This window comes from Salvia splendens, chromosome 4 (assembly GCF_004379255.2).
Source record: "Salvia splendens isolate huo1 chromosome 4, SspV2, whole genome shotgun sequence".
NCBI classification, from domain to species: Eukaryota; Viridiplantae; Streptophyta; class Magnoliopsida; order Lamiales; family Lamiaceae; genus Salvia; species Salvia splendens.
In genome coordinates, this window is record NC_056035.1 from 16,289,036 (window position 1) to 16,316,862 (window position 27,827).

General features: G+C 39.8%; 2 protein-coding genes across 2 annotated transcripts; both read left to right on the forward strand.

The window, feature by feature from the left end:
* Positions 1 to 4,039: 4,039 nt before the first annotated feature.
* Positions 4,040 to 6,029, forward strand: LOC121798224 (GRF1-interacting factor 1-like). The gene is made up of 4 exons (XM_042197127.1): positions 4,040 to 4,418; positions 5,185 to 5,261; positions 5,363 to 5,447; positions 5,512 to 6,029. Exons 1-4 carry the CDS (start codon positions 4,338 to 4,340, stop codon positions 5,869 to 5,871), a joined length of 603 nt encoding a protein of 200 aa, XP_042053061.1. The 5' UTR covers positions 4,040 to 4,337; the 3' UTR covers positions 5,872 to 6,029.
* Positions 6,030 to 8,539: 2,510 nt separating this feature from the next.
* Positions 8,540 to 27,054, forward strand: LOC121798861 (myosin-11-like). The gene is made up of 38 exons (XM_042198092.1): positions 8,540 to 8,640; positions 9,959 to 10,087; positions 10,839 to 10,982; positions 11,067 to 11,212; positions 11,302 to 11,458; positions 11,604 to 11,662; positions 11,789 to 11,948; positions 12,051 to 12,200; positions 12,297 to 12,433; positions 12,511 to 12,657; positions 12,762 to 12,863; positions 12,964 to 13,021; positions 13,095 to 13,196; positions 13,643 to 13,680; positions 13,896 to 14,022; positions 14,103 to 14,273; positions 14,445 to 14,576; positions 14,688 to 14,797; positions 15,000 to 15,060; positions 15,917 to 16,094; positions 16,275 to 16,480; positions 16,554 to 16,673; positions 16,979 to 17,077; positions 17,234 to 17,455; positions 17,984 to 18,123; positions 22,797 to 22,908; positions 22,993 to 23,037; positions 23,130 to 23,396; positions 24,010 to 24,174; positions 24,439 to 24,633; positions 24,741 to 24,884; positions 25,104 to 25,174; positions 25,263 to 25,362; positions 25,439 to 25,495; positions 25,580 to 25,636; positions 25,724 to 25,804; positions 25,921 to 26,003; positions 26,604 to 27,054. Exons 1-38 carry the CDS (start codon positions 8,638 to 8,640, stop codon positions 26,728 to 26,730), a joined length of 4,602 nt encoding a protein of 1,533 aa, XP_042054026.1. The 5' UTR covers positions 8,540 to 8,637; the 3' UTR covers positions 26,731 to 27,054.
* The last annotated feature ends 773 nt before the right edge of the window (positions 27,055 to 27,827 follow it).

Below are 27,827 nucleotides of genomic sequence, written 5' to 3' on the forward strand. Positions count from 1 at the left end.
TACTTTTTTTAATTTAAATAAAATTATTGCATTTTTCCATATTTGTGTCGTAAATTTAATTCCGTATTTGCGTGATTGTAATTTTTAATTATGTAATTCCGTAATTCGTGTGTGGAAGAGGAGTTTTTTTTAAATTAATGTAATTTTTTTTAATTAATGTACTTTTTTTTTAATTTTAATATTATTATTGAATTTTTCCGTATTTGTGTCGTAAATTTAATTTCGTATTTTGCGTGATTGTAATTTTTAATTATGTAATTCCATAATTCGTGTGTGGAAGAGGATTTTTTCTAAAATTAATGTGCTTTTTTAAATTTAAATAATATTATTGAATTTGTGCGTATCTGTGTCGTAAATTTAATTCCGTATTTTGTGTGATTGTCAATTATTTGTTTTATATAATTAAGAGTGATGTGGCTAGGCTATTGCTAGACTATTTGCTTGTCCTGATGATGTGGCATGAGGATTTTTAATGTTGATGATGTGGCAGGAGGAGTTTGTGGCTGAGCTATTGCTAGGCGAAAGCCACTGTGGATGCCCTTAGAGCATGAATAACCCGTCCCCAGTTCCAGCCCTATGTCCCCTCCACGTCATCATTCCTTTACAGTTGCGGCCCAGGCCCCAACTGCTCTAACCCTGCAGGCCGCAACTAATAAATGACACTATTCACAACTTCAATATATGTAACTCGTAAACGCAATTCGTTGAAAAATTGAAACCGGGAAAATGCATTGTTCATTAGAAATTAACATTACATTACTAGACGAAGCAAATTTAAAAAAATAGAAACCCTGGCCACGACTACTACTTCTTCATTTGGGCGCGAAGGTAGGAGATCATCTCACGGTGCAACTCGAGATCGAACTCCGACATCGTCGAAGTATCCCTCGATGTCAACTCCGTCAGCTGGCTCATCCTCCATGTAACACTCATCTCCTACAAAGATTCGGACATCTTATTCAGAGACGGATTGATCGGCGGTGGCACCATAGCGGAGTTGCTCGCAGTTGCCTTTCCCTTTGCTTTCCTCTTGGCCGCCTTTGTTCCCATCGGGTGGCTCTGAATGCTAGGAGAGGAGCCGAAGACGTCGTCGTCCGTCACGTTGAGGTCGATCGTCGGACCTCCTTCGCTCGAAGAGTAGTTTCCGGAGGCGGAAACTTTAGTTCTCTTCGCTGCCCGAGTTGCCGTCGGCTCGGCACCGCTGGTGTACTTCGGGCTCTTCTCGACGAGCTTCCAAACCTCGAAGTACTTGAAGGCCTTCTTCCCGTCAGTGAAGAACGCACCCTTCGCCTTCTCGATGAGGTCCGCCTCGCTGTGCCCGCTCGGTCACATCCGGACTACGTTGGCCCACTTTCCATTCCACTTGCTCATATCCGCCTAGACCCGGCCCCAATGCTTGCGCAACTTCACGTAGCTACGCTCGATCGACCCTTTAGGACGGCCAGCGTTATACTTCATGGCAATTCGCTCCCAGAAAGCCTTGTCGGTCTGCTGGTTGCCGATGATAGGATCCTCGGCGGCATCGACGTAGTTCCTCGCAAGCCACATTATCTCTTCCGGACTGTACTTCTTCGGCCCATCCTCCTCGCCAACCTTGCCCTTGCCCCGCTCTTGGGTGGCCTCCATCTCACTGAGCTCGAACTCTTCGATGTTGACCCGCGATGTTACGTCGACGTTGCTACCGACTCCCGGACTAGGCATCGGCTGCGATGGTGGCGAACCCGGTATGTACCAATTCTGCGAGTTAACGAACTCGTTCATCTGACGTTCATCGCTGTTGAACCAATCCATTGACGCCGAAACAAATGGTATAATAGAGGATTGAAATGGAATGCACGTAAGAGTGATGCACAAAAGGCTCGTATTTATAGACACAAAATTTCAAATTAAAAAAAGGTTGCGGCCCGGCCCGAACACAAATAACCCTGGGCCGGGCCGCAACGCGTCACATCCCGCGCCGTGTAACGCGGGCCCAGGCCGGGCCATGGGACGGTCACCAGGCCGGGAACTCGGCCCAGGCCGTGCCGCTTCTCCGTGTAATGCGTGGGACGGGCCGGGACTCACGATTTACGGACAGGCCGTCCCGCGCGTTGGAGGAGGAGGCGGCACGGCCTGGGCCGGTCCCCGTGCCGCGATCCCGGCCTGGTGCTCGTCCCGCGGCCCGGCCTGGGACGGCGTTATTCTGGGGACGGGCCGCATCCGCGAGTCTCGGCCCAGCGTTACACGCTTCTCGGGCCGGGCCGCAAGTCTAATTTTTTTTGATTTTGTGTCTATAAATACGAGCATTCCATTTGTGCATCAATCTTACGTGTATTCCATTTCAATCTCTACTATACCCATTATTTCGGCGTCAATGGATTGGTTCAACAGCGATGAACGTGAGATGGAGGACTTCGTTAACTCGAACAATTGGTACATACCGGGGTCGCAACCATCGCAGCTACAGCCTAGTCCGGGAGTCGGTAGCAACGTCGACGTAACATCGTCGGTCAACACCGAAGAGTTCGAGCTCAGTGAGATGGAGCCCGCTCAAGAGCGGGGCAAGGAGAAGGTCGGCGAGGAGGATGTGCCGAAGAAGTACGGTCCACAAGAGACAATGTGGCTTGCGAGGAACTACATCGACGTCGCCGAGGATCCTATCATCGGTAACCAGCAGACCGGTAAGGCTTTCTGAGAGCGGATTGCTCAGAAGTATAACGCTGGCCGTCCTAAAGGGTCGATCGAGCGTAGCTACGTGAAGCTGCGCAAGCATTGGGGCCGGGTCCAGGCGGATATGAGCAAGTGGAACGGAAAGTGGGCCAACGTAGTCCGGATGTGGCAGAGCAGGCACAGCGAGGCGGACCTCGTCGAGAAGGCGAAGGATGCATTCTTCACTGACGGGAAGAAAACCTTCAAGTACTTCGAGGTTTAAAAGCTCGTCGAGAAGAGCCCGAAGTACACCAGCGGTGCCGAGCCGGCGGCAACTGGGGCGGTGAAGAGAACCAAAGTTTCCGCCTCCGGAAACTACTCTTCGAGCGAAGGAGGTCCGACGATCGACCTCAACGTGACGGACGACGACGTCTTCGGCTCCTCTCCTAGCATTCAGAGCCGTTCGACGGGAACAAAGGCGGCCAAGAGGAAAGCAAAGGGGAAGACAACTGCGAGCAACTCCGCTATGGTGCCACCGCCGACCAATCCGTCTCTGGATAAGATGTCCGACACTTTGTCGGAGATGAGTATTACATAGCGGATGAGCCAGCTGACGGAGTTGACATCGAGGGATACATCAAAGATGTCGGACGACGAGCTCGAGTTGCACCGTGAGATGATCGCCTACCTTCGCGCCCAAATGAAGAAGTAGTAGTTGTGGCCTGGGTTTTTAGTGTTTTAAATTTGCTTCGTCTAGTAATGTAATGTTAATTTTTAATGAACAATGCATTTTCCCGGTTTCAATTGTTCAACGAATTGCGTTTACGAGTTAAATATGTTGAAGTTGTGAATATTGTCATTTATTAGTTGCGGCCTGCAGGTTAGAACAGTTGGGGCCTCGGCCGCAACTATAGAGAAATGATGACGTGGAGGGGACTTGGGGCCGGAAATGGGTACGGGGTTATTCATGCCCTAAGGAATGAAGGTGGGACGTGATGTTCTCTTTCCTTGTGTTTCTCTCTCCTGTGCGAACGAGTCTCTATCAGCATCCATCACGTGACCAACTTTTTGATCGACAGAGCAACGGCAGCAGACCAAACCCCAAAGTGAAAACTCCTCTTATTTTTTCAATTCACTCAATAATGCTGCTGCTGCTGCTGCCGCCTGCCTGCCTGCCTCGGTCCCTCCCTCTGTCCTTTGCCAGATTCTTTTCTCTCTCCTACACCTCACACACTGACAGCGACACACCACATAAACAATCCTTTATTTTTCTATTATATTTACAATTACAATCCATCTTTATTTTTAGTCACGTAGTACAAGCAAATATCCTCCGCCACTAGTACCTATGCCACTGTTCCTATTATAATATACACGTTACCCACTGTATATATAAATATATCTTACTCTTGTTAATCGTGTTTATGAGAGAGTTGGGGTTGAGTTCTTGAACTCCAAGTTACAAATATAAAAGCGGGGTTGTGAAGAGATAGAGTGATAGACCCAAAACAGGAGGGGCCATATTTCTCCTTGCAGCTCCAGTCTACCTTGTTAACACAGTCAAACTTACAGAGGGATAGAAAGAGATAGTAGGAATCTTGATATTTTTATAGAGAGAGAGAGAGAGAGAGAGAGAGAGGTCAGTCTGTTGCTGTGTGTTTCCTGTGTGTGTGTTTTTGTGTGGTAGGGTGGATATAAAAGAGAGAGGCATGCAGCAGCACCTGATGCAGATGCAGCCCATGATGGCAGCCTACTATCCCAGCAACGTCACTACTGATCATATTCAACAGGTTTCCCCCCTTCTCCTCTCTTCTCTTCTCTTCTCTTCTTCCCCACCTCCTTCTCTTTCTCTATCTCTGCTCTTATCCTGCTCTTTCTCTTTCACTTTTGTCTGCCTCAATACCTGCTTTGCTCTTGCATCTCTGCCAACTTTTCTGCTCACAAATCTTCAGATCATTGAGTTTTGCACATTATATACATATACATGTTTCTCTCCTTTTTTCGGTTGCCGATTTCTTTAATGTTTTTGATTTTATAAATACTGCGTGTGTTAAATGCCCACCCTTATCCCATTTGTTTGGTGATTTGTTGTTGGTTGTGTACATGATGACTTTCTGCTCTTCCCTTTTCACACTGATATGGATGTTTCTTTCTCATAAACTTTACAAACACCCCTTTTTATTATGCCCCTCATTTTTGAGATTCCTTCGCTTTTTATCTATTTGTTTAAAATTGCAATCTTTGTGGAGGGGTTAATTGCTTATTAATTTCTCTCCGTCTTGTTGAATATGTGCGCCTCCTTGGGGGTTGGAGATTTTTTATTTTGCTTATTTAGGGTTTCTCACTTTTGATCAGATGAATACCCTTTTTTGTCGCCGCCCTTTCTTCATGTTGATAGTGTTATTTTACTTGTTGATCCTGAAAGATGAGTAGTATTTTGTTTCTTGCACAAAGTCCATGGACTCATAAGTTTCTCACTTTTTTGTTGTGTACTTCCATCTCTATCAAGAATCCAGAATCTCAAATTGTGCTTTGATTATTTTGTACTGTGTGTAGTATCTGGATGAGAACAAATCGCTGATTCTGAAGATTGTGGAGAGCCAAAACTCGGGAAAGCTTAGTGAGTGTGCCGAGTAAGCATCTTATCTATGAAAACTCTCTTCAATAGCATGTTTTGCTTAGTAGTTGATGATTTAGGTTTTTATTAAATGGAGAGTTGATTTGGTGTTGCTAGGAACCAAGCGAGGCTTCAAAGAAACTTGATGTATCTCGCCGCCATTGCTGATTCACAGCCCCATCCACCAACCATGCATTCTCAGGTATAGTACTAGTATTAACTTTACTTGCCTTGGCTTTGTTGTATACTGACAAGAATAGGTGCAGTATGCTGCCGGGGGCGGCGGGATGATGCAGGCGGGCGGCGCGCACTACCTGCAGCAGGCACAGCAGCAGTCCCTGATGGCGGCGCGCTCCTCTATGCTGTACGGATCCCAGCCGTACCCGTCGCTGCAGCAGCAGGCCCTGCACAACCAGCTCGGCATGAGCTCTGGGGGGCTCATGCTGCAGGGCGAGCCGCACAGCGCCGCTGCCAGCTCGGGCCTTGGATTCCCGGACTTTGTGCGCGGGGGCAGCAGCGATGGGGGGATGCAGTCGAGGGGCATGGGCAAGCAGGATATGGGGAGCGAGGGCCGCGGCGACGGAGGCGAGACGCTCTACTTAAAAAGCTCCGAAGATGGGAATTGAGGTCAAAGGTAAGCGTGTTTGGGTGCAAGGAAGAGTTGCTACTTGTCAACTTGTAATCTAATTAGCGGAACAAACTTTTATTTGGTATCGGAATCACCAGGATCTTATCTAGACTACTTATGCTACTTATCATATAATGTATATTTCTAGTTTTAATCTTTTTTTTTTTTTCTTTAGTATGTGCTCTTTTATGTTTTGGTTTTCATTTTGTTGTGCTTGCAAAAATCGTCCCTATTCTTAGTTAGGCTCCTGTGTTCGTATATTTTTTTAATGTTGTGAATTTGCTCTATTTCTTGTTAGTTGAAATTCTAGATATGTTCATGAATACTCATGCCTATAATTGACTATTTAGATTCTTGCTTAGGACCAATACGGATTTGAAACTTTAGTTGTAGTCTTAATTAGTTCAATTTTTGTGTGAACAGTGAAGTGACTTTTACCAATGCTGGATGATCTCTGAGTTATTCATTAAGTTGATGCTCAAGATATCAAACAATTACTATGTGTCGCATTACATTGAAATGTTACCTGTATATGCTTTGAGTTGAATGAGATTAGGTTTTCATTTGAGAGTTTGACTGCCTAATTTTGTCACACTCATTAGTCATTATTGTCATTTGAATTGTTATTTGCAATAAAAAATTAAAATTAAATTTAAAATCTAAAATGATTTAATCTCGCATTCTACCTACTCATTTCCTCGAATTTTATTACTCTGTTCCTTTATAGTTGAGACAAAATTTTTTGGCACGGAATTTAAGAAAATGATATTGATTGTGTTAAATAAATAGATTAAAAAAAGTAAGAGAGAAAAAAATAAAGTAAAAAAAATGTTACTACTATATATGGAAGTATTCACCTATGAGAGAATTTTTAAAAATAGAAAAATGACTCAACTCACTATATAGGGAATAGAAGGAATACAATTAAATTTTGTAACCTTTTATTCTTTATTTTTCTTAAGACTTGTGTCTATAACATGCGTGATTCTTATTGTGGGACGGAGAAAGTATATTTTTATGGTAGTACTCCGTTAGAGCACCCGCAACGCGTGCAGTTGCGGTGCCTTATTTCGTTCCGGAGGAACGGAACCGCGGCGGCACGCGTTGCAGCCGCCCGTGTCGTCGCCATTCCGTGCCGGTGCCGTGTCGGGTGCCGTTCCCGCGAGACGCGGCACGACACGTTCCGCCACACTCCGAGACGACGTGGCGGCCTCCCATTCGACGCGTGACGCCCACTCGCTGCCCCGCGAGTGGGCGTCGTCACGGTGACGCAATAATTCGATTTTTTTTTTAAAATTCGAATTTAATAAAAAAAAAAAATTGCAACGGTATTGTTACAGTTTTTTTTTTGCCATTTTTTATTTATTTATTTTTTTTTAAAATTTATTTACTCTATAAATACTCCTATTTCATACTCATTTCACTCACAAACACACATCTATTCCTCTCAAATCCTCTCTATTTCCACCCCAATTTTCATCTCAAATCAACTCTGTTTTTCTTCTCCCAATTCCCCGGAAGCTCAACCGCAAGTAGTCCGCCTCGAAGTGGAGCGCATCCGTCTATACAAGAACGGTTATCTATTCGTGCAAGGACACGCGACTCTAGCGCACACACCCAACTCCAACAGGATCTAATTGAGCACATTTGGGCAAACTTTGGCGGATGAAATTATTAAAATTGTGTACTTTTATTTTTTTAGGATTTTAATTGTGTGCTTTTTATTTTTTTAAGTTTAAGTTGTAACTTTGTTTTAATGTTGTGTGTTTTTTAATAAAGTGTGTTTGTTTTAATTGAAGTGTGTTTGTTTTAATTGAATTGAGTTGGAAATAAAAATGAAATTGAATGAATAGTAATTTAAGGAACGGTTAAGGAACAAAGGGTTGCAGGTTCCGTTCTTTAGTTAAGGAAATGAGTAAAAATGTACAGTGAGGCCCGCAAATAGTAGTTTAAGGAACAGTATAGGAACAGCGTTGTGGATGACCTTAATCAATAAGAGATATAGACTAACTGCATAACGGACATCGATGTGCATGTCATGATTTATTTTTTAAATTGCAATTCGACATTCAACATTTATAACAGGTTTAAAGATTAAAGTACACATGTACATCTTGTAATCGTGTCTTGGATGATTTACAAATGCTCAACAACTCCCAAAACTTAAAAAATTGACAAGTAGGTACTACTCGTCTACTCCATCCAACATGGGAGTATTGTGATTCTACAATAAGAGTATATTTTATTTTTATAATAAATGTTAAACTTATATTTTATTATAAAACTATTAGTAAGTGAAATTCATATTTTATAAACTTATTTTAATTTATTATTATTATTTACATTATGTGACGGATAGAGTAATAATAGGAGTACTTGTTTTTTTTCCGTTTAGCAACAAAATTGCGACTTGGAAAAAAGAAAAGAAACATTGTGAAAAATTACGATAGTCGAGAAAGGAAATGGAGTAGTAGAAAGTAGAAATAGAAATGGGAAAGGGTGCGTTTTTTTGTAAGCCACTAATTTCCAAGGAAGAGCATAAGATCCGAAGTTGCAGGAGCAATGCCATGCAAAAACTATGGGGACAGAGGGAAACCCCTCCTCACTTACAGAATACTCGCATTTGCATGCTGCCTTTTCCTATTCGAAGAAACCGGCAATCTCACGGCGTATTCTTCAGCCGAATACATGCAGACGTTACTAGCGTCTCCGGGCAGTGACATCAGATGATGACAAGGCCACTGATCCGAACGAGGAATTATAAATGGTACGCCATTATGTTTTGTGAAGATTTGCGTTGAATTTCTGAGAATAGATTGCTGTAGTAGATCGTATTGATCTATTTTAATCGAGATGAGAATTAAGGAACCCCTATAGATTGATCGACTCTTCATGAATTGATTCTTGAATACGTCTTTAATTTATAGAGGTCTTTCCGTATGTGATGACTGATTTGTGGTAAGATTGATAGCACCTACCGAGAGTCATGTCAATGCACGATTTAGGCTTTAATATTATGATTTGCTTTTTCGAAATGTCAGCTTCTTGCAATTTCAACACTTGGTTGCAAGTAATCCTGCTCTTATCATGTTATCTAGGTTCTGCTACTTATTATGTCCTATTCGATCGATATAACTTCACTATTCTAAGTGACGAGGATGCTCTTTGAGAAGGTTCGGGTTGAAAAAAGTATTATTTTGGTAAACTGTTCTTTTAGAAGAAACTTGATTGAATTTTGGTCCATATTTACGAGCTTGAGCTTTAACTTGAACTTGAAACTTAACTAAACTAAAGCTCGCTGCTACCCTTGCTCATGAACCTCAAATAACATGGATTCTTGAATAGTTCCATTAGAAAGAAAGCTTCCTTGTTAGGATAGCATGATTACATTTCCTTTTCTACCATGAATAATTTTTTAGTTCCATTTTATTTTTTAATTAAAGTCATAAAAGGGCTGGCATGCTCAAGCCACTTAGCAGATGTTATAATGGGATGTAGTAACATATTATTGGTTGCTGGCTTCTCGAATTCAAAAGGTCTAATAAACTATGGATTTTGTCTGAAACATTGTAACTTTATCGCATTACATGCATCTAAATCTCTAACAAAACTGGTTATCCTCCGAGTGACGAGGCTTATTTGAAGTTTTCTCTTCTTTTTCACTTAATGTCAAATGATTTTCTCCATCTGTGACAAACTTGATCTCTTAAAAAATCCACCAACGAATTGCAATTAGGGGTTGTCCAGTAATGGTGAAGGATCAATAGTCATATGAGCGCTGATATGACTAACTTATGTAAGTTGCAATGTTAGAATATTCAGCTACAAACATTTTTATAAGATCTCTGTTATCTAGTTCAAGCAGTCTCATCTACTCAGATAACCAAACTGATGATGCCAAAATAAGGCAACTCAGTATTGATAGTAATTCTCTTCTCTAGAAGAATGTACATGTTATTTTTAGAATATAGGCTTGGTTAATCTTGTCATATACTCGGATCTATTTTTTTATGTATTAGATATTACAAGATCTTATCATTATTTAAGAATGTAACTTATCACCAGCAACGTTGAACTCCTAACAGGGTACTCCAGTGAACATAATTGTTGGATCCCATGTCTGGGCTGAAGACCCTGCAGTGGCTTGGATTGATGGGCAGGTTACCAAAATCAATGGCCAAGAAGCTGTGATCCAAAAGAGTGATGGGAAGGAGGTATATTTTCGATACCTGGTCTATTTTAAATATGCTTATGCATCCTTCTATGAGTAGTTAATGGTGCAGTATATAGAAGAAATCATATACCGCCACAAGTCATTGCAGGACGTGCAAATTTAATATCCCATTATGACATTATTCTTCATACAATAATCCTATGCAGTGCTTTTATCACATTTTTGTTCTAGACTTGTTATTCTATAACAATTCCTCATCGATCTTGCTATTAGATATGCATCTTGCCTTCAGCCTTGTCACATTAGCTTGTTTTTTATAACATGTGAACTCTTAGTTAAACTGTTGGCATTACTTGTAACTTTCAGTATGCTACTGTAATCCCTGCCACCTCATGTGGTGCATGCTTTATTCTTGAATAAGGCAAGTGTAACATTTAGAGTCCTTTGTTGAATTTGTAGTTATGAATTTAGTGCATTTCTATATATGGATAGAACATTAACTTTGCTTGCTTGCGGTGCTTGTTACAGAAAACAATTTAGGAAGTAACAATTGAATAGACATTTGATAGTTGGACTTAAATGTTGCAGTTGTATATTTAGTCTTGTTCTATCTATTCACGTAAGATTCACAACCCTGCACCTCATGCACATGTACTTTGTTGCTGGATTACAATAGAAATGTTTATTTAGCTTATTTTTCATATCCACGAAGTACGGTGATATGAACTTTAATATATAGTCCAGTTTCAATAACAGACTCATTGATAAGGACTTTCCTTGTTTTTTTACAGGTTGTTGCCAAGTTATCGAAACTTTATCCTAAAGATACGGAAGCTCCTCCTGCAGGTGTCGATGACATGACAAAGCTATCTTACCTGCATGAGCCTGGAGTGCTGGCCAATCTGAGAACTAGATATGAACTCAATGAAATTTATGTATGCTTCCTCAGTTAACCGAGCTATTGAGAACTATATAACTTTTCCCTAGTTTGGTCAAATCATTGGTAATTGTATGTGCAGACCTACACTGGAAATATTCTGATTGCTATAAATCCTTTCCAAAAATTGACTCATTTGTATAATTCACACATGATGCAACAATACAAGGGAGCTCCTTTAGGAGATCTCAGCCCTCATGTCTTTGCAATTGCTGATGTTGCATACAGGTTAAATTTATCAAACTTTGTCAACAGATGAAGCACAATTATGAAAATGTGTTGAATAAAGTACGTAATGATATTTTTACTGGAAACAGGGACATGATAAATGAAGGGAAGAGCAACTCTATTCTGGTTAGTGGTGAAAGTGGAGCGGGTAAAACCGAGACCACAAAAATGCTTATGAGGTATCTAGCCTATTTAGGAGGCCGCGCAGTTACAGAAGGACGCACTGTTGAACAACAAGTCCTTGAAGTATGATACGATACATCTATTTAGTAGTAGTAATTAAAATAGGTGTTAGACTGGTGTCAAAGTCACTTTTGGCTTGCTATATTTTGTCACTGGAGCAAACAAATGCAGCATAATTAACGCTAGGCTTACTATCATGTGAATGCAGTCGAACCCTGTTCTTGAAGCATTTGGCAATGCTAAAACTGTTAGAAATAACAATTCCAGGTGAAACCCTTTTATACTTTTGCACTTGTGGTTTTCTTATTCATCTCCTAATGAAAGTACTGAAATTTTACATAATCAATAATGAAGTCAAGTTCCCTTATGTCATATGTTGTTTACACACTGTAGCCGATTTGGGAAATTTGTGGAGATTCAGTTTGACAAGCATGGGAGAATATCTGGAGCAGCTATCAGAACCTATCTTCTAGAAAGATCTAGAGTTTGCCAAGTTTCTGATCCTGAGCGCAACTATCACTGCTTTTACCTCTTATGTGCTGCACCAAAAGAGGTATTCTAGTTCTTTGTTACTGCTTAATGCTTTTGGTAATGCTTTCCTTCACCATAATTGAAAAGAAGTTCTTATACTTACTGTAAATGCACTCCCTTCCAGGAAATTGACAAGTACAAGTTAGATCATCCTAAATCATATCACTATCTTAACCAATCAAAATGCTATGAGCTGGTTGGTGTAAGTGATGCCAGTGAGTACCTTGAGACTAGACGAGCAATGGATATTGTTGGAATAAGTAAATCGGACCAGGTATGTTGTATGTTGTTTATGTCCATAACCTCCAGCGAAATACTATAAGTATCTATCATCTCACTCACGCACTCATTCCCCTTCTCCCGGTCTTAGGAAGCAATATTCAGGGTGGTTGCTGCTATTCTTCACATTGGTAATATTGAATTTGGAAAGGGAAAAGAAGTCGACTCATCAATCCCTAAAGATGACAAAGCCAAGTTTCACCTGAAAACAACTGCCGAACTTCTAATGTATGTTAGCCTCTAATTTTCATGTTAATCCTCCCATATAGCATTCTAGATGGTGAAATTTTACTACTCTGTCTTAGGTGTGACCCTCTTGCATTGGAAGATGCACTTTGTAAACGTGTGATGATCACTCCTGAAGAGGTTATCAAGAGAAGCCTTGATCTTCTTAGTGCTACATTTAGCAGGGATGGATTAGCTAAGACTTTATATTGTAGACTGTTTGACTGGTATTCAGCTTCTTTGCTTGTCAATTCTTTTCTAATAGTAGATTATGATCTAAAATGAAGTTAATGAAATGCTAAAAATATTTCTTATGGTGATTCATGTGTAGGCTGGTGAATAAGATCAATAACTCAATTGGGCAAGATAAAAACTCAAAATATCTGATTGGGGTCCTTGACATTTATGGTTTCGAGAGCTTCAAACACAACAGGTAGGAACTTTATCTGATCTAGCACTGGTTCCCCTTTGTTGACTACCATAATAACCCAGAACTGCACTGATTTCTTATAACAAAAGCATATCCTATGCAGTTTTGAACAGTTCTGCATCAACTTTACAAATGAGAAGCTGCAGCAACATTTTAATCAGGTAATATTGTTATCAGCTGGTTGTATAGCTATCTCTCCATTATATGCTTGCTAAGTCAGTTATCTACTTGCAGCATGTCTTTAAAATGGAACAAGAAGAATACACGAAGGAGGAAATTGATTGGAGCTACATTGAGTTTGTTGACAACCAAGATGTGTTAGATCTAATTGAAAAGGTACTTCCCAGTGTGATAGGTGTGCACAACATTGAAATATTAATCTGCTAAAGAGAATTTTGTTAGATTTTCCATGTTACTCAGTCCCACTCTAGGTGAACCATTTTCCTTTCCGGGATGTCCCACTCTAAATGACACATTTCTAAAAATAGAAACATCACTCTCTGTACTTTTTCCCTATCTCTTACTTTATATTCTCCACTTAACTCACAAAACAACACTACATAAAATCTCGTGCCGTAATAGAAATGCTCCACTTATAGTGGGACGGAGGGAGTAATATTTAATGTCATTGACAACTTGTTTTCCGAAGAAGACCTTTTCTTTTTTTATGCATATTGTCGCCAGTTCGCACACTGACTTTCTATAATATTAATTTTCTCTCGTTACCTACCCATCTTGATCTTAGCCTATGATCTCCAGAACTAAGAGTAATTGTTTTGCAGAAACCTGGTGGCATTATTGCTCTCCTCGATGAAGCTTGGTAATGCTTTTTAGTTATCCTGCAGTTCTTTTTTCTCCTTCATTATTTTGGCAAGATATTCCTCTCACATTATTTTCCTAGTAAGCACCACAAATCAACTAGACCTTAGATTAAGTTCTTTTTCAATTTGGTTTCATTTATTTCTTTGAACAACTTGTAGGCCTATGAATAATTTTACATTCCATTTTCTAATGTAATATCTTTAACTTTTGCAGTATGTTCCCTAAATCAACTCATGAGACATTCTGTAATAAGCTCTATCAGACTTTTAAAGTTCATAAGCGCTTCATCAAGCCAAAATTATCACGTACCGATTTTACTATTGGACATTATGCTGGGGAGGCATGTTATGTTACACTCACTCTTTACCTCTTTGTGCTTAAAAGCCAAGGCTTTCAATTCCGACATCATATAATTTTCAGGTTCAATACCAGTCTGACCATTTCTTGGACAAAAATAAGGACTACGTTGTACCTGAGCATCAAGATCTTTTAGGTGCTTCCAAATGTCCTTTTGTAGCAGGGCTTTTCCCTCCAATAGCTGAAGAGAGCTCAAAATCCTCGAAGTTTTCTTCTATTGGTTCCCGTTTTAAGGTTAAGGCGCTCATGATTAATTCTAGATGGAATTTTACTTTTATGTGTGTGCACCAACACATAAAAAAGATAGTAGTAAAATTTTGTTTAAGATATATCTCTCATTGTTATGCTCTGGGACAATGAGACATGCAAAAACTATTTTTTTGAATTCATTATCTCATTATGCAGTTGCAACTACAACAATTGATGGAGACTCTAAGTGCTACTGAACCTCACTACGTTAGATGTGTAAAGCCAAATAATCTTCTTAAACCAGCTGTATTTGAGAATCAGAACATTTTGCAGCAGCTACGTTGCGGTGTAAGTTATTTAGAATTTTATTCTATTCTGATCTTATCCTTCCCATTGGCTGCATTAGAACAATCTGGTTGTCGGGTTGTTTATATGTTTGATTACAAACTATTGATTCAGGGTGTTTTAGAGGCAATCAGGATCAGCTGTGCTGGATATCCGACACGCCGTCCTTTTTTTGAATTCTTGAACAGATTCGGGCTTCTTGCAACTGAAGCTTTGCAAGGCAGGTATAGCTTAATGAATCCGAGGCTCTAATCTGTACACAGTTACATACTTAAACAAACGGCTCATTTACTGTCGTTTTATTGCTGATATGAGAAAAGCTATACACCTTTGTTATCTATCCTGGTGCTGAATTGCTGTTATATATAATAGCTTTTTTTCTTGGAAGAATCATATTGTAAAAGCAAAGTTCTTTCTCATGCACAGTTATGACGAAAAATTGGCATGCAAGAAGATTTTGGAAAAGAAAGGGATTAAAGGTTTCCAGGTATAAGGATAATTTTTACAGAAAATATTCCTTGTACTAGTATCCACTGTTTGAGTGTAATGGCTCCTCTGTGTGTGTGTGTATCTATCTCTCACCCAATTAAAAGTAAACCACTAAATGTGTTGCCCTCACCTTACAAACATTTTAAAACAAGGTGTGCATTGATGTTTCTGTGGCATAGAGAGGTTTCTTTCGGATTTAAACTGTATTGCACTGCGAAGTCCAGAATATCCTTGAAAACCATCATCTCTTGAGCTCCCCTCCGCTTCATTACCTCTGCACTACTCTCCCATCTCCCTCTGTGGTCAACCTTCCTTCAATTTGCTCTTACCCCTCATTTCTCTGCTTCATTCAGTCAGACTACTCGTTGCAGTCTCTTTGCTCACCGCCGAATCCTATGTCATTACCACCGACCATTGTGCCTGCATTTCTCCTCCATCTTTGCCATGGTCTTGGAGTTTAAAATGGAAAAACTGATGGTTACACCAGGATAGAATGAATTGATTAATTAAGAAACAAAGAGAGCCACATTTTTTTATTAAGACCTGCTACTTGTGTTTCTAAAATATTATGTGCTTAAAACATGGTCAATAAATTTGAACAAGTTAATTTAGAAACACAGTATTGGTTGTTAGAATGTCCATAAAATTAAACTCAATACCCCCTCCCATTGTATTAAACACCATAAAACCATTTTTACCTTCACAGACATACTGGCTCTCTATATAGGCTAACTGGCACCCCTTGGTATATTACACACCCAATATCAGCTCTACTTCGTGGTAATTCCATGCATTGTGTACTTCTTTTAATGGTACAGGGCATTTTAACTCAATATCTTTGAATCACCATACAGGTAGGAAAAACAAAGGTCTTCCTAAGAGCAGGTCAAATGGCTGAACTGGATGCTCGTCGAACAGAAGTTCTTAGTTCTGCAGCAATAATTATACAACAGCGTAGACGAACACATATTGCTCGTAAAAGATTTATAGCCGTGAGAGAGGCTTCCATACGGCTGCAATCATTTTGCAGAGGTGACACCTAGAACTTTTGAGCTTTTGATAAGTATTATGCATGTAGTAAAAATCTCTTTAAATTACTTTGTATTTTAGAGATGTACATTTGGTGTTTTGCAACTGTATCGCCCCTCCCTTTTTTCTGCTCATTTACTAGTTTGTCTGCTTTGGAATTTTTATGCTGTTCTACTCTTTCAGGCAGATTAGCGTGCGATCGTTTTGTGGGCATGAAAACAGAAGCAGCTGCATTGAAAGTTCAACGGAACACACTCAAATTCCTAGCTAGAAAAGCTTATAACGCACTCCAAAGATCTGTTCTTGTTATACAAACAGGTTTACGTAGTATGGACGCACATAAAAAATTTAGATATCTGAAGCGAACTAAAGCCGCGACTATTATTCAGGTACCAACATATTTTTATGTCACAGAAAATTTTGGTGTGTCCTATGAAACTTCAGCTTACGGCCTTTTTTTAGACTCAATGCCGAAGTCATAGAGCTTCATCTTACTATAAAAAGCTAAAGAAGGGAGCCATAGTTGGACAATGTCAATGGAGAGGAAGAGTAGCCAAAAGAGAACTGCGGAAGCTTAAAATGGTAGGCGTGAAATAGTAATCCTCCTCTTACTTGTATATCTGAAGCATGATATATTGTTGAAACTGCCTTCATAGTCAATCGAAAGCTGATTTTTAATGTTTATAACAGCATTAGCACTAACCTTGGCTTTCATATTTATCGGAAGAACGTCTCATACACAGTCCTGCAATTTTGTCCTTGGGCATAAGAAAAATGCTTTTAATATATTATTCTGTAAGTTATGACTGGTATGGAAAATATGATTTTGATTATATGATATTTTGTTTCATTCCAGCTTATATAACACTTCTTGCAATCCTCTGCAGGCTGCAAGGGATACAGGTGCACTCAAAGAGGCTAAAGATAAACTAGAAAAACAGTTAGAGGACCTCACGTGGCGTTTACAGCTTGAAAAACGATTGAAGGTATGCTATTTTCTTGTGCAATGATTGCCTTCTGGATGTGTGTGTTTGTATAGCATCCATTGCATGACAACTGAAAGAAGCAAACAATGAATACAGCTTGAAAATTGATCGAGGGTATGCTATGTTTACTTTCATATCATTGCATTCATCATGCAGGTTGACTTGGAAGAGGCAAAAAATCACGAGATAGCGAAGTTGCATAGTTCTATGGAAGAATTGCAGAAGAAAGTTGATGAAGCGAATGCTCTGGTTATCAAGGAACGGGAAGCTGCCAAAAAGGCAATTGAAGAAGCACCTCCTGTTATCAAGGAAACCCCAGTTTATGTTGAAGATACTGAGAAAGTTGAATCTTTAAAGGGTGAACTTGACAACATAAAGGTGAGACACTGGTATATATAACTCATATTTACATGCAGATTGGTTGATTCCATATCCTTCCAAGTTTTTTGTTTTGGGATCTACCTGCCATAGCATGCATGTGATTTTTCCAGATCATAGCAATTTATTCTTGCCATTTGCTCAAGTCTCCATCCGAGACCTCTAATAATACATGTAACATCACTCTACTAGAAGCTCCATTTAATCTCACAAACATCTTGATCAGGCTTCACCAGTATGTGCTAAATAACGGAAAATATATTACTGAACCGCATATGTACACTTAGACTTCTAGTCAATACTAGTCTCTTGTAAATGAGTATCTGCTTGAAGTAGTTACCCGTGAATGATCTGCTTACACAGGGATTATGCCAATTTGAATGGATCAAGGAATTAATCTAATTCAAAGGTCGTACTGAATGCATCCTTTTCTAACCTGAGTTAGGATATGCTAGAAAAGCAGCTAAAGATTCAATAGTCTTCTCCCACGGGCTCAAAATATTTATGGTTAAACTATTCTCTTGGCAGGTTTCTTTGCAACATGAACAGGAAACTTCTGAAGAATTGCGAAAGAACTATGCTTTGGAACAGGAATCTAGTGAGGAGAGGCGTGCAAAATTAGAGGAGGCAGAAGAGAAAATTCAACAACTACAGGAGTCATTGAAAGGGTAATCAAATGACAAATAAGTGTTTCCCATTTGTGCTTACATTAGAAGAGCATATTTCATCTTTATTCGCTATTATAATCTATAATCACTCCCCACGGTTTAAAGCTAGAAATAGTCCATTAAACTGGTTATATGGCAAAACAGTGAATTATCTTCGAATAGTATTAGTCGGGGGGAGAGGAATGAGGCATTCACTATTGTATCATGGACATGTGAAGTTCAGCTTTATTTGGATATTCCATGTGCTTTATTCGCTTCCCACTAAATAATAAGGTAATTTACCAGATTTACAATGTGGAATAATCTATCCACCCGTACCATCATCCTCCACTTTTCTGCCATGCCCTTGGCTACCTTATCTTCTGTTGCTTTCTCCTAATTTATTTTCAACCCATTGCAATGGAATGAACCCTCTTCTGTTGTTTGCATCGTCTATCCATCTGTTAGGATTTACGCACACAAGGCTTTCACACACTCAAGAAGATCACACACACACACTCAGTGTTGTATGAGATCACACAATGCAGAAACACACACACTCACACTTTGAGTATTGAAGATGATAATCTTGGAGAGAAACTGGAAAACTCTTTATTGATTAAACTCTACTCTAAACTACATACACGGTGAGCTATTTAAAGCTCTATAATCAAGTAGCAACTGCTACTAACTAACTACAAGAAGAATCAAGAAAGCAAGAAGGATAACCGCTACATCTCAGCTAACTAACTGCTGCTCCAACGGCTAGGTTGCTTCTACCTTCTCGGCTCAAGACCGAACTCCCTTCTCGGCTCAATACCGAACTCCTTCTTCTCGGCTTACAACCGAACTCCTTCTCGGCTTACAACCGAACTCTTCCTTCTCGGCTCATTCCAGCTCAACGCCGAGCTTCCTTACCGAGCTTCCATACCGCTGAGCTTACCGACTTCTGCCTTCTTCTTCTCGGCTAGTTCCAGGCTAGTTCCAGCTCGGTAAGCCGAGCTTACCGAACTCCTTTCTAGCCGAGCTTCTTCCAACTGAAATGAGCACTCCATTATTACAATTCTCCACCTGAGGGCTCATCTCAGTTCTTGCACAAACATTGATCAATTTCTTGCAATGATCAAACTTGTCTCTACCTAGAGACTTTGTTAGCATGTCAGCCGGATTGTGCAAGGTGTTAATCTTAATCACCTTCACTCTCCCCTTTTCAATCTCATTCAGCTTGGATTTGTCCACCAAAATCCAAGTTTTGTTCTTGAGTAAAGACTCTATTTCCTCATTCATGGCTTCAATCCATCTTTCTCTATCTTTACTCTGCATAGCTTCTTTATATGTGAGTGGATCTGCACCATCAATACCTTCAGCTGCACACAGAGCATAATACACAACATCAGAGAACTTTGTTGGTGGCCTTGTTTCTCTTCTAACTCTGTCCCTTGCAAGCTGATAGTCTCTGATAGAGTCTGATATAGACTCACCAGCCTGGTTGCCCTGAGTTGGAGCCTCTTCTTTATCTGAATCAGACTCACTCCCTGAGTCAATAACTCCACCTGCTCCTAGGCCAACCCCCACAGGCTCCACCTTGAAGAAATCACCCTCATCTTCACTGGAGTCCAGCTTATCTTTCAGGTATGGCATCTGATCCTCCAAGAACACCACATCCCTACTCACCAAGACCTTCTGCTTACCGGGCTCAATACACCAGAGCCTATACCCCTTAACACCCCTCTGATACCCCAACATAATACATTTCAGAGCCCTAGCTTCAAGCTTGCTTTGCCTAGCATGAGCATAGGCCACACACCCAAACACCTTGTACTTTGAGTAGTCACTATGAGCTCCATTCCACATGTAATCAGGAGTTTCAGATTTCAGGGCAGTAGATGGGCATTTATTGATGAGATAGGCTGCTGTATACACAGCCTCACCCCAGAATCTGCTGCTCAAACCAGACCCAAGAAGTAGGCACCTCACCCTCTCTAGGATTGTCCTATTCATCCTTTCCACAACACCATTTTGCTGAGGATTACCAGGAACAGTCCTATGCCTCTTCATACCCTTCTCTTTACAAAACAGATCAAACTCCGCAGACAAGAACTCTAGGCCATTGTCTGTTCTTAAGCATTTAACACTTCTACCCTTCTCTAGCTCAACCTCCTTACACCATATCTTGAACTTTGTGAGTGTTTCAGATTTTTCTTTAAGAATATATACCCACAACTTCCTTGTATAGTCATCAATGATAGCTAGATAATACTTTCCTCCACCAATTGAACACACCGGTGAAGGCCCCCAAAGATCACTATGTATGTAGTCTAAAGGGGCTGTAGAAGAGTGAATACCTGTAGGATAGGGTGCCTTCTTAGCTTTTCCAAGTATACACTGCTCACAGGGGTTCATCTTGTTGAAATCTCCCGAGATCAGACCCTTCTTGATGAGTTCTTTCAAGCTTCCTTCAGCTGGGTGGCCCAATCTCTTGTGCCATAGCATTATGGAATCATCTGACACTGCATTGCTTTCTCCATCAACAGCCTTAGCCTTCAGATAATAGAGAATATGCTCTCTGTCAGCCTCCATCATCACTGCATCTCCAGATTTAACAAACAATTTTCCTTGACTCATCAATATGGTGAACCCTTTCTGCTCCAGCATTCCCAATGAGATGAGATTCCTCTTCACTTCTGGAATATACCTCACCCCAGTTAGGATCTTTATAGAGCCATCTTGTAGGCTTAGCTTTACCTTCCCTATTCCTCTGATCTGACAAATGTGATTATTACCCAGCACCACAGTGCCGGCTGCTTCTTGAAGGTCATGAAACCAGCTCCTATTTGGGCACATATGGAAGCTGCACCCTGAGTCCATAATCCACCTATGACTGACCCCACTGTCACTAATATTCATGAGTTGAGCCGGGGGATCAGCACTCTCCACACAATCAGATTGGTTGTGTCCCTCAGAGGCTATCTTTCTCTTCCATGCATGACAATCTTTCTTCAAATGTCCAGGTTTCTTGCACCAATAGCAAGCTCTGGTTTCCTTCTGAGCATCAGAACTTGAGGGTTTAGAGCCCTCAAACTTCTTCTTGAAGTTCTGCTTCTTGAACTTCTTCACATTCAAGGCCTCTGCAGCTTGAACATTGGAGCTTGCAGAGTCTCTGTTGGCTGTCTTCTGGAGTTCTTTGGCCATCAAGGCTGAATAGACTTCTGCATAAGTGATAGGTTTATCTCTTCCATAGATAATTGCATCATTTAGCTGGTCATACGAGCTAGGCAAGGCATTCAATGTGAGAATGACCTTATCCTCATCTGAAATCTTGACATCAACAGATCCCAGGTCATCAATGATCTTGTTGAACTCCTCTAGCTGCTCAATGATGGACCTATCTCCAGAAAAACTATAGGCATACAGCCTCTTCTTGAGATACAGCCGGTTAGCCAAGGATTTGGCCAAGTAAACTTCATCTAACTTGTCCAAGATCTCCACCGCAGTCTTGGCTTCTTGAACTTCCCTCAAGACCTTATCTCCAAGGCACAGAATCACTGCAGAATGTGCCTTGAGCTGCATCTCCTCCATCTTTGCCTGAGCTTTTTCATCAAGCACTGGAGCCTTTCCTTTCTCCTCTGGTTTTGCAAGAACTACCGCCAAGCCTTGTTGAATTAAAACCGCCTTCATCTTCATCTTCCACAGGCCATAATCATTCTTGCCTGTGAACTTTTCTGCATCAAGCCTTGCTGCCATCTCTGAAACCGTTTGATCCTCTGCAAATCAGCTTCAATATCCCTTCCCACAGACGGCGCCACTTGTTAGGATTTACGCACACAAGGCTTTCACACACTCAAGAAGATCACACACACACACTCAGTGTTGTATGAGATCACACAATGCAGAAACACACACACTCACACTTTGAGTATTGAAGATGATAATCTTGGAGAGAAACTGGAAAACTCTTTATTGATTAAACTCTACTCTAAACTACATACACGGTGAGCTATTTAAAGCTCTATAATCAAGTAGCAACTGCTACTAACTAACTACAAGAAGAATCAAGAAAGCAAGAAGAATAACCGCTACATCTCAGCTAACTAACTGCTGCTCCAACGGCTAGTTCGGCTAGGTTGCTTCTACCTTCTCGGCTCAAGACCGAACTCCCTTCTCGGCTCAATACCGAACTCCTTCTTCTCGGCTTACAACCGAACTCCTTCTCGGCTTACAACCGAACTCTTCCTTCTCGGCTCATTCCAGCTCAACGCCGAGCTTCCTTACCGAGCTTCCATACCGCTGAGCTTACCGACTTCTGCCTTCTTCTTATCGGCTAGTTCCAGGCTAGTTCCAGCTCGGTAAGCCGAGCTTACCGAACTCCTTTCTAGCCGAGCTTCTTCCAACTGAAATGAGCACTCCATTATTACACCATCTGTCTCTACATTTTCCTCGGAAGCTGTCTTTCGTTTTATGTAAACGTCACCATGAACGAATCAACAAGGACTAGTTATGATCACGACTTTCAGAATTTTTTATCACCTATTGAGCAGTTGGAATGACCTACAGCATTCTTCGAGGGCAGTGCAATCTAAATTGCTCTTTCTAGGAAGCAATAGGAGAGTAATGGCTACAGGCTTGGCAACCATTTATAGTATCAGTAGCAAATATGACAAATGCTGAAAGCTAAACAATCTTCTCTCTCGCAGGGTGGAAGAGAAGCTGACTAATGTGGAGTCAGAGAATAAAGTTCTTCGTCAACAGGCTGTGTCTATGGCGCCAAATAAGTTTATATCTGGACGCACTAGATCAATCATGCAGGTATTTGCACGACTCCCTTGCGGTTTGTTGGGGACCTTTTGACTATGCAGATATATGAAAGCTAATGGCATTTGCAAATCACAGAGGACTGATAGTAGCCATGGGTTTGGGGATGTTAAGCTGCATGTGGTAATCAATGTTCCTCCATTAAAATTTTTTTCCTTGAAAATGCTACCTTTTTAACTATGCCTTTAACTTTCATGTAATTAAAATTGTATTAGGAGGTACACAGCCCCCGTAGCCCAACATACCCCCGTAGCCCAACATTTTCTGAAGCTGATGACAGACCTCAGAAATCACTTAATGAGAAGCAACAGGAAAATCAGGAGCTGCTCATTCGCTGTATATCCCAGCCCTTGGGCTTTTCTGGAAACAGGCCGATAGCAGCTTGCATCATTTACAAGTGTCTTCTACAATGGAGGTCATTTGAAGTTGAACGGACAAGTGTGTTTGACCGTATCATCCAGACAATAGGTCGTGCTATTGAGGTTTAACCATTCTATCCTTGTTTATACTAACCATATGACTGATATTTCTTGGTTCATTCATTTCCAATTTTCCACTTATAATCTTCATACTGGCTGTTACCTAAGTGTTTTGAATGACTAGGGAATTGGTAGAGATCAATTCTTGAGTGTTTCCATGTGGAATGTGGAGATTTCTATCCCTACTTTTCGTTTTGATCCTTATCTTGTGTTTTCTATTAGAAATTGGCCACTCACCCCTTAGAAGGCCTCATAAGGGGGAGGGTTATCCACACTTATATAGAAGAGATAGGATCATCACCAAGTCGATGTGGGACAGAATTTAGAGAATTTAACATTTTCCTTAATTGAAAAATTTATGTGGAGCTACACTAAAAAGGGTTGGAGCTAAAAGATTTGTTCTTGTGGAAGAATTATATAATTGAATTAGTAGATATGCTGGAATTAAGATCCTGGGGACTCGTGTTTTTCTTCTTTCAGCATCATTTGCTTGGGATTCATGATTGGTTATTGTTACTTCTGTTATCAGTGATCAAGTGAGATTTTTTCTTTCTATTGCCTTTAATACCTTTCACTATATCAAAATTCTTAAACATGCTGCTTTCTCCAATTTCAGAAAATCCAGGACAACAATGATATGTTGTCCTATTGGTTATCAAATGCTTCTACCCTACTATTTCTCCTCCAGAGTACACTGAAAGCGAGTGGTGCAGCTGGAATGGCTCCTCTACGTCGTCGGTCATCCTCAGCTACTCTATTTGGCAGGATGTCAACGTCAAATGTATGGATTCCTTTCCCTTTTTGATTATATTGAAAGGGTGGACCAGGGGCGGATCTAACATGGTTGAAGGTGGGGCAAATGCCCCTCCTCACTCCTTCTTCACCTTTATACATTTATTGCAAATTTTTGAATATATATATAAAATTATACCAATTGCCCCTCTTCAAATATATAAAAATATCCTATATTATAATTTTGCCCCTCTTACAATGAAATCCTGGCTTCACCCTGGGGTGGACAACTTTTATCTGTCTCTTCTTTCAGAGCTTCCGAGGAACTCCGCCAGGAGTAAATCTTTCTGGCCTACCTGGTGGAGTAGATACCTTACGCCAGGTGGAAGCCAAATATCCTGCTTTGCTGTTCAAGCAGCAACTTACAGCATATGTTGAGAAAATCTACGGAATGATACGAGATAATCTAAAGAAGGAGATATCTCCATTGCTTGGTTTATGTATTCAGGTACTGAAATTGATCATCTACCTACTCCAAAGGTACCACTTGTCGAAAAGAAGTCAATGCAGTCCTTTTCTAATCACATTCTACACATTACACATGTCCATTAACAGGCACCAAGAACTTCTAGAGCGAGCATAGTTAAGGGTTCATCTCGTTCAGTTGCAAACACAGCAGCACAGCAAGCTTTGATTGCTCACTGGCAGGGAATAGTGAACAGCCTCGGGAACTTTTTGAACACTTTGAAAGAGAATCATGTCAGTAAAAACTTTTTCTCCTATAAACCATCTTTCTTGTTTAATCTGGATTATTCTTGGATTTTATTTTTATGGTCAAACTGAGCTGGTTTTGCAGGTGCCATTCTTTAAAATTTTCTATGATATTTACTTCATCTGAAAGCCACCTGTTTATTGTCAATATATTCCTTTTACCAGTTTTATTTATTCTCACTTGTCAAATCGTCTTCATCCTGTCAGGTGCCACCTATGTTAGTCCGCAAGGTGTTCACGCAGATATTTGCTTTTATCAATGTTCAACTATTCAACAGGTTTACTACATGTTTGCTTTTCCCTTTCAAGATCTTGAGTGTGCACATTTTATTTAAATGTCTTCCATTAAACTGTTCATGACTGCAGTCTTCTATTAAGACGAGAATGTTGCTCATTTAGCAATGGGGAATATGTTAAAGCTGGACTTGCTGAATTAGAGCAGTGGTGTAGCAAGGCAACTGAAAAGGTCCGTCCAAATATCTTCTAGTTTTTCTTTCAGTCTAGCAAATCCTAAGAGATTAATATCTTTAGACATAATGCAGTATGCAGGTGTAGCTTGGGATGAGCTCAAACATATTAGACAGGCCATTGGATTTCTGGTAATGTAATTAGTATTTTTCCAGATCTGATAAGCATTATTAACTTCCCCTCAGACACCATATAAAATCAATTTTGAACTCCAGGTTGTACACCTAAAACCGAAGAAAACATTGGATGAGATAAGTCATGAACTTTGCCCGGTGAGTAGGATGTTGCATGCTGAAACTCAATGAGAGTTTCATAGTACATTCATTACTTTTGAACATATTCTTCTTATGAATGAACAGGTTCTGAGCATTCAACAATTGTACCGGATCAGTACGATGTATTGGGATGATAAGTATGGCACACATAGTGTGTCTTCAGAAGTAAGTTTCTTTTGATACCAAATTAGGTTTAAATCCACCATGCCGAGAGAGGGACTATGTAAACGTGCATCTTGGTTGCATTAATTAAAAAACAATTTTTTTGGTACTTCAATTAGGTTATATCCAATATGAGAGTGTTGATGACGGAAGATTCAAATAATGCAGTAAGCAGTTCCTTTTTGTTGGATGACGATTCCAGGTTAGCACCAACCATCTGGTATTCTGCATATACTTCAATGAATACAATAAGATCGAAAACATATTTAACTGAACTGAGATGTAAAACTTCAAAGATGTCTTGAGGTTCTTGATTCAAAAGGTGGTATGAGTTTTAAGACTGGAGAGAAGAAGTTTTACGGAGACTGGTGGCATTTGTAATATACTTTAAAGGGAGAATGGAAAAGAATAAAGAACTATGGAGAGATTGAATAACCGTAGACATTGTAGCTTGAATAAATTGGAGCAAAGAACACTCTTCTTCTCTCTTCTATCAATAGAGTATTTAAGTCCAGACGTACCAGCCTTTTACTTGTATTTATGCTCTTTTACGTGGAATTTAAGAGCAAGAATGAGATACTTACAAAATTGAATATATATATAAGAATTCTAAAATCGGTGGTTCGACTCTCCAAATATGACTCGGGGCAAAGAAAACCCAGGTAGATAAACTGAAACTTAAAATCCTAATCTTTGACTCAGGGCAAGATGATATAAATGTATGCTCTATCTTGCTCTTTTGTGATTTCAGTATTATCTTATCTTCTTTCGTTCCATGGCAACTTTTGATGGTGAATTGCAGCATACCTTTCTCCGTGGATGAAATATCAAAGTCAATGGATCAGATAGACATCGCTGATATAGATCCTCCTCCTCAAATGGGTGACAACTCCGGCTTCAGCTTTCTGCTACCACGCATTCGTGAGTAGGATGCTAAACAACATAAATTCTTGGCCTTCTCACAGATGGCTGAATTCCAGTTATAATTGTAATTTAGTGTGTAGCACAACTTGTTTTAGGATCCCATTTTCGAGTAAGAACTAGGATAGTGAGATTTAGTCCAGGGAAAAGCTGTATAACTGCTGAGGTTATAGGTGATCATGTTATTTTTTGTTTTTTAGCACTATATTTTTGTAACACACCGTTCACAGATATTTATTACGGATTAATTCAATTTAATCCGTTATGGTGTCCAGTTTCAACAAATAGATCATCTCCATGCTGTTCACTGCCTAGGAGATTAGTTTGCCATATATTTTATCCATTTCTTTTCTTTTTTAATAAAATACGCATGCATATGCTGTTTTTAATACTTCCAGTTGAACTCTTACTTAGTTCATCTATACTTGAGATGTGCCAATCTTAATAATAATATTGATAATAACTAATAAGTAACAGAGAGGCAATGCCCGTCAGGATCTAGGATTGCAAAATGGAGTCACAAAAACATGCTCCAAATTAATACAAAAAATAATGTCATTTTTTTGATGTACTATATTTTCTTATTTGAGTATCATGCTTATCATAGAAAACAATATTGCTTCAATTATTAAATATCATTAGTGGATAGCGACATAGCGTTTGGTGTAAATATGACATGCTTGACAGATACACTTTCTCCTTATATCGATCAAACACATTTAGGGAAAGAGAGATGTATTAAAGTCGATTACAATTTTTAACCAAATATCTCTAAAATCTATTATTATATTTTTGTATATTGTTTTCCAAAATCATAACCTTTTTTATTAACTGAAGACTCTTAGCTGCATGCATGATAGTATTACTTAAATTTTACCACTATAGTTACAAATATTCATATTATAACTCAAAATTGATTTTAAATATAGTATAAATCTGATTTTAATATGGTAAATTATAATTTAGTTAGAAAAAATGAAGAGAATGTATCACATTTCCCATTTTCTAAACTAAGTTATATAAAATAATTAGAATTAAATAAAAATAAAATGGCATTTCCCACAACGCGACCCTATACTTGACGGTGTGTGATCAAATATGTCTT